The following is a 7,222-nucleotide window of genomic DNA, read 5'->3' as shown; positions in this document are numbered from 1 at the left end:
TCTCTTTTTTCATATAATGATTTGAAACATAATTTTAAGCGATGCTGTTACCGTATGTCAATGAATTTATTTTATTGAATAAAATCAAAATTAATACAATGGTCTAAGTGTTATGATTTAATTATTATTTTTTTAAAAGTAGGTTGTATTATTAGTTACGTTTGTAAAGCAAATTAGAAAAGGAATTGTAAATATTCTTTTAATAGACTATTTACTGAGCATTACTTGCATTGTTTATAATGAGACAATATTTTTGTTTAAGAATTAGTTCAAATGCTATTATTTTTGTCATTGGACGAAACTATGTTAGTATATTTGAGATCACTTTATTTTTCTATCGTTTATTACTAGGGAAAAAAGCATTTAATTAAATGTCAACACTGACTTCAAACTTGTTTTTTGTGTACTCTGTGCTGCATGCCAAATTTCTCCATTCTGCACTCTAACCAAGTTTGATTATAAAATTATTCAGTAACCGATTTAAAAGTTAATCATGGATGAAGATATGATTTTTGATCCGTCTTTAAAGAAAAAAAAGAAGAAGAAGACTGGTTTTGATATAGATTCTACGCTTGCTGGTGAGCAAAATGAAACCACGAGTATCGAAGCACCTGCGGAGTCCGGTGACGTCGACGTGCCTGAGGATGACAACCTCGACTTAGATAATTTTGGCAAAAAGAAGAAGAAAAAAAAGAAGACTTTTTTTAATTTGGAAGAGATAGAAAGTGCTCTCCCTGAGACAAGAGACGAAAAGCCTCCTGCCGAAGAATCGGAGCCTCATGGGGAAAAAGTAATTGACGATTTAGATCTGGATATAGATTTCTCTAAAACCAAAAAAAAGAAAAAGAAGAAAAACATTGATGAACTTGTGATTGAGGACGATGTGAAGGGAGACGATCAAGAGAAAGAGGAGGATATGCATGGAGATTGGGTCGGCGGCGACCGGGATTATACGTATGACGAACTACTTGAACGTGTATTTGATATTATGAGAGAAAAGAACCCGAGTATGGTATCTGGCAAGAAACAAAAATTCATTATGAGGCCTCCTCAAGTAGTAAGAATTGGTACAAAAAAAACATCATTTGCAAACTTTACGGAAATTTGCAAAACTCTTCACCGTCAGCCTAAACATTTACTAGACTTTTTACTCGCGGAATTGGGAACTAGCGGCTCTGTTGATGGTAACAGTCAACTAATTATTAAAGGTCGCTTCCAGCAGAAACAAATAGAAAATGTTTTGCGTCGATATATAAAGGAATATGTAACATGTCATACATGCCGCTCTCCAGATACTATTTTACAAAAAGATACCAGATTGTTCTTCCTTCAGTGTGAAACTTGTGGTTCCCGCTGCTCTGTAGCCAGTATCAAGTCTGGTTTCCAGGCCGTCACAGGAAAGAGAGCAGCCATGCGTGCAAAGACTGCATAGATTGTTAGTGCTTAGTGATAATCAATTTTATGATTGAAGATCCAGGGTACAGTCAGTTATTTCCCTTTCATATAGCTTTTATATATTGTAAATTTCAATTGTTTATTTCAGCTGTAAATCTGGTGCTGATGTGAATTTATCTTTAATTTATCAGAAATGCAAGTGTATAGTTTTGTATTTAGATTTTGTTGCTTTAACATCAATAGGGTTTGTATTGAATTGTAATATACTCTATCAATATACATATTTAATTATTTATATTAAGTCAATAAGAGCATATTGTTAATTATTTCCTGGCACACATGAAATTTGTCACAATGATGATTTTACCATTCAGTTGCAGGAACAACTAAATTGAAATTCTGGATGTACCCTATATTAAACTATATTTATGTATAGCTCACTTCTGTATTATTCTCATTGGTACACAATGTTTTTAAAAATGTTGTTTTATTTCTTTACCTTTAAATAAGAATGGCTAGATCAAAACAATATATTATTATTAAGTTCATTAAAAATAATGTATACTGTTCATGATATCCTTGGCATTCATTTAATATTGTGATACATTGGTTGTTAGTCTAACTATATGATAAAATTATATTTTAAGAATTATTTTTCAAATTGCATTTCTCTTGAGCATCAAGCTAGTATTTTGCGAAGCATAATTAATATTTCTTCTAAACATTAATAATTTGGTTAAAACAAAAAAACTCAACAAACAAATTTTAACAGTACATCATATATTAAATATAACAGTTTACAATATATAATTTTGGTTTCAATATAGTTAAAAAGATATTTTTTTTTGGCTTAAAGTAATTTAAAATACATTTCTTTTGAGTAAATTTATTTTAACTATTTTAAAATTCATTTTTTTCTTATAACTTGACATTCATAGTCAGGCTGTACAGCTTTTTTAAGACTCTCTGCATATAAATCTAATCTTTGTGTCATAGTAAATCCCCATTTATCTTTAATTTGGCGACATTTGTTCAAATCCAATTGAGTTATCAGTAAACCATCTTTGTTTCTTGATAATCCTGGCGTTCTGCAGCCATCAGGAGCAGTGACATAACTCGACCCATAGAAATGTCCAAATTCTTTATGAGCAGGTTTTCCATCTCCTGAAGTAAATTCATTAGGGAATTTTTCTGTTCCCACCCTATTAATTGCACATGTGTAATAGCTATTTGCAATTGCAGCATTACGAGCTTCTACAGACCACAAATGTTCACTAAGTCCAGCAACAGTAGCAGATGGGTTAAACACTATTTCCGCTCCATTAATTCCAAACATCAACCAATTTAAGGGATGGTGTCTACCATAGCAAATGTTTATAGCTATTTTACCAAATTTTGTTTCAAATACAGGATGACCTGTGTTTCCTTCAAAATAGTAAGTGGATTCATTAAAATCACCTACTCTTGGTATATGGTTTTTGCGGTGCTTTCCAATGATTTTACCAAATTCATCAATAACAACAGCTGTATTCCATATTGTATCACCGTGAACTTCGTCTCTTTCTAAAATAGGACAGATTATAACCATACCATATTTTACAGAAAATTCTTTAAGAAATTGAACACTAGGCCCATCTATTGCAGACTCGGCAAATTCACACCATGGTTGTTTTTCTCTAGTACAAAAAGCGAAAGGCATACTCCAGGCTTCTTGTAAACATATGATGTTAACGCCTTCATTAGCAGCAGCGATAATTATGTTTCGGATTTTGTCAAAAATACCCTGTCTTTGTTCCAAAATTGGTTTACCAGTAGAAATAGTTATCGAATGTTGTATTATACCAACTTTTACAATGCGTGGTCTTCTAGTTTCTTCCTTTTGTGCGGGAAAATCATAAGCTGCAATATCAAAATTATTATTTTTTGCATATTCAATATTAAAATCATTAATTTTTAAAAAATTATGATCTTTTCTTCCATAATAAATTCTGTTGAATTCCTCCAATTCAGATCCGGTTAGAGAATTAGCAACTAGATTATCGAAACTTGAAAGTTCGGTTGAAATTTCCATTATAATTAATATAAATTGCTTAAATATTAGAAAAAAGTGATTCGAATGGTAATTAAAAGTTAAAATAAGGCAATTATATTATGTTTACATGACACTACACAGTCAAAAATAAAAGGCAATGAATCCGTAATCATGAATCGTCAGTGCTGAGGTCAACACGATAACAGAGATGGATGACAGAGACAGCTCTATTCTATCCAATTGTGTTAGCAATTCAAAGATGAATATTATCGTACACAGGTATTAAATTTATCGTATTTTCAGCTTTTAGCAAAAAATATCCTAAAATTTAATATTTTATCGAATTCATTCATATTAAGTTACATAAAACATTTTGTTTTTTTTTTTAAGTTTTTGACATTTTCTTACTTCTGAGTCATGATCGTGCGTGTGACGTGACGTGTTTCATATAAAGTGTAAGTGACTAAATAAAATTTGCCGGCTAAAAATATTTTCAAATAATTATTTCATTTAATTATAATATTGTTTTAGATGTCTATTGTAGAATTACATAGTTTTCGCTCATCATCATTAAACGATTCAAAATTTGAAACCGAATAATCTAATATGTGTCATCTATTTTATACATGACGTGAAAATAAAATATTATATTAATGGACAAAAAAACTTTGAAGAACTTTAACGGTGGACACACGTAACCTAGTGAGAGTTTCGAAATTTTATTTCATTTTTTATCTTAGTTTATCAATATTTGTAATGTAAATAATATATCTAGAATTAGGAAGATGCAAATAAAAAAAAAGATATTTTTTTGTACTAAAATAATCTTTAAATGATAATAATAAATGTGAGAAAAAATTATGATTATAATATGTAAACTTTTTTTATAAGCAAATCAATTTGGGCGCTCTCGTATAATTCCTGTCCGTCCGAGTTTTGACTGTGACGTCACTTCGCCCATTCGTTATCGCGGGTGACTCTTTTGCGATACGCGCATTGATAATTTCGTATTTATTTTATCCCACTTTGTGATTTGGCGCCCCAAATACGTTCTTTCACTTACAATAATATTAGAACAATTATTAATATATTAATTTATGCTAAAATAAGAGCAGTATTTTCACGTAGTCGATCTTATGATTGCGGATTCTTTCACAAATCACTCGAAATATATTAGTGAGCTTATTATTATTGTTTATTTTAATATTTCGTTAATGTAATGATTGATCATAACTGTGATCAGAAAAAAACCGTACTGTTCATGTAGATATACTGGTGCTTTCCGTTTTCGATAGGAGATAATATCGATATAGAACATAACATACATTTTAATTTTACATACACAATTCGGGGCGCGATAGTTACGATACAGAGCCACGGCATATTATTGTAAGCTTGCTTGTGATGAAAGTGCAAATAAAATTAACAATCTCGAATTAGAAGGATGCAAACATACTACATGCCGTGGAGTACCGGCTTAGAATAGTACTCCCCCAATCTCATCCCGTGGGTGTCGTAAGAGGCGACTGAGGGACGGGGAAAAGGGGGGATGGGCAGCAGCGTCCCCCCTCCCATAAACATCTTACCCCCTACTGCGCTCGCCAACACGCCTGCCCAGCGCGGCGAGTATGGGCAAACCCTTCCCTTAATGGCAGATGCGCCCAAAAAAAGGCCCCCAGTTACCGGCAAGCCCGCTAGGCCCGACCAAGGTAGCGGTCGCGGTATCGGCAGGGCAGGGGGTGCTAAGAATCACCGGTTCACGGCAGGCTACCGTATAAAGCGACTGAAAATGGCAACGTATAATGGACGCTCGATGAGGCTGGACCATCACCTCGCCGAATTAGAAGTAGAGTTAAGTCATATAAACTGGCATATACTGGGGTTATCTGAAGTCCGAAGACAGGGGGAGGACACGATAACTCTAGAGTCCGGTAACTTACTCTACTTCCGCGAAGGTGATAACCTCTCCCAGGGTGGTGTCGGTTTTCTAGTCAAAAAGGATCTCATTAGCAGCATTGTGGAAATCAGTAGTGTGTCGAACCGGGTAGCGTACCTTGTCCTGAAACTTTCCGACAGGTACTCCCTGAAGGTTGTACAGGTATATGCGCCAACTTCGACATACTCTGATGATGTGGTCGAAGCGATGTACGAGGACATCGCAAAGGCCCTCAACGACACCTCGAGGGCCCACTACAATGTTGTTATGGGAGACTTTAATGCTAAAGTGGGAGTACAAGATAGCGGTGAATCGAAAGTCGGACCTTACGGCTTGGGCTGCAGAAATCACAGGGGGCAAATGCTGGTAAACTTTCTCGAAGCGCAGGGGCTTTTTTTGATGAATTCTTTCTTTCAAAAGAAGCCTCAGAGGAGGTGGACCTGGCGAAGCCCCGATAACGTGACAAGGAACGAGATAGACTTTATCATTTCGAATAAAAGGCACATATTTAGAGATGTTTCAGTGATCAACAGGTTTAATACCGGAAGTGATCACCGCTTGGTTCGAGGCACTCTAAATATCAACTTAAAAGCCGAAAGATCGAGAATGATAAGGTCTACTCTCCGACCTACCATGCTCCAAGCTGCTCAAGGCTCCGAAAAGTTCCAAATGGAACTTCAAAATCAATTCACCGCGTTGGAAACCATAAGCAGCATTGATGAGAGAACCGACACGCTGGTCAAAATACTGCAAAACACATCCCGCAAGTGTTTTCCGCCACAGAGAAGAGACAACGCACCAAAACTCTCTGCTGAGACACTCGAGCTCATGAGAAAACGACGAGAACTACCATCGTTTTTGTCAGATAAGGCCTTAAACCGAACAATAAAAACGCTGACGCGACGCGATCTCCGACGCTCCAATACCCGTGCCATCAAGGCTGCGATTGAGCAAAATCGGGGATCGAAAGTGTTCGCTCGCAAGTTTGGGAGGCCGCGTCTGACAAAACTTAAAACTGAAAATGGTGGGGTCGTTACCTCTAGGCCTGAGATTATCGGAGAAGTAGAGAGGTTTTATGGGCAGTTGTTCTCTTCAAGATCGGATAAACCCGTGGGAATCAGTATTGATGACCAGCGCGCCCCTCTTATGCGCCATTACTCCGAGGAGCTCCCGGTCGTTGACCAAGGAGAGATTAGGGCGGCTCTAGAACAGCTTAAAAACAACAAAGCTCCGGGAGATGACGGAATCACAACAGAGTTGCTTAAGGCAGGCGGGACTCCGGTCCTGAAAGAGCTAGCAAGCCTCTTTAATTCCGTCATCCAACATGGCAAGACCCCGGAAACGTGGAGCGGGAGTGAGGTGGTACTGTTTTTCAAGAAAGGTGATAAAACCCTCTTGAAAAACTACAGACCAATCTCCCTCCTGAGTCACGTGTATAAGCTGTTCTCAAGAGTCGTCACGAACCGTCTCGCCAGACGACTTGACGAGTTCCAGCCCCCAGAGCAAGCCGGCTTTCGATCAGGCTACAGCACCGTGGACCACATCCATACTGTTCGGCAGATTGTGCAGAAGACCGAAGAGTACAATCAGCCGCTGTGTATGGCATTTGTGGACTACGAGAAAGCCTTCGACTCCATCGAAACCTGGGCAGTGCTCGACTCATTGCAGAGATGTCATATCGATTGGAGATATATCGAGGTACTGAGATGTCTGTACAACGCCGCTACAATGACTGTCCACATCCAGGACTGTAAGACGAAGGCGATCCAACTGCGCAGAGGGGTGAGACAGGGGGATGTAATATCCCCGAAACTGTTCACCAACGCGTTGGAAGACGTTTTCAAAACGCTGGATTGGAC

General features: G+C 37.0%; 2 protein-coding genes across 2 annotated transcripts; one reads left to right on the top strand and one right to left on the bottom strand.

Moving 5' to 3' along the window:
- Positions 1-391: 391 nt before the first annotated feature.
- Positions 392-1,886, top strand: LOC126773464 (eukaryotic translation initiation factor 2 subunit 2). Its single transcript, XM_050494415.1, has one exon. The coding sequence runs from the start codon at positions 494-496 to the stop codon at positions 1,430-1,432; it is 939 nt and encodes a 312-aa protein (XP_050350372.1). The 5' UTR covers positions 392-493; the 3' UTR covers positions 1,433-1,886.
- Positions 1,887-2,154: 268 nt separating this feature from the next.
- LOC126773521 (beta-ureidopropionase-like) lies at positions 2,155-3,640 on the bottom strand. The gene has a single exon (XM_050494471.1). It carries the CDS (start codon positions 3,464-3,466, stop codon positions 2,303-2,305), a length of 1,164 nt encoding a protein of 387 aa, XP_050350428.1. The 5' UTR covers positions 3,467-3,640; the 3' UTR covers positions 2,155-2,302.
- Positions 3,641-7,222: the final 3,582 nt, after the last annotated feature.

Source organism: Nymphalis io, chromosome 14, assembly GCF_905147045.1.
Source record: "Nymphalis io chromosome 14, ilAglIoxx1.1, whole genome shotgun sequence".
Lineage (NCBI taxonomy): Eukaryota > Metazoa > Arthropoda > Insecta > Lepidoptera > Nymphalidae > Nymphalis > Nymphalis io.
Note: the sequence above shows the minus strand (reverse complement) of the source record. Positions and strands in the feature narration are given on the sequence as shown.

What these genes read in the sequence shown, in the direction of transcription:
- LOC126773521 (XM_050494471.1), bottom strand. Translation starts at nt 3,466, where the DNA reads ATGGAAATTTCAACCGAACTTTCAAGTTTCGATAATCTAGTTGCTAAT.
- LOC126773464 (XM_050494415.1), top strand. Translation starts at nt 494, where the DNA reads ATGGATGAAGATATGATTTTTGATCCGTCTTTAAAGAAAAAAAAGAAG.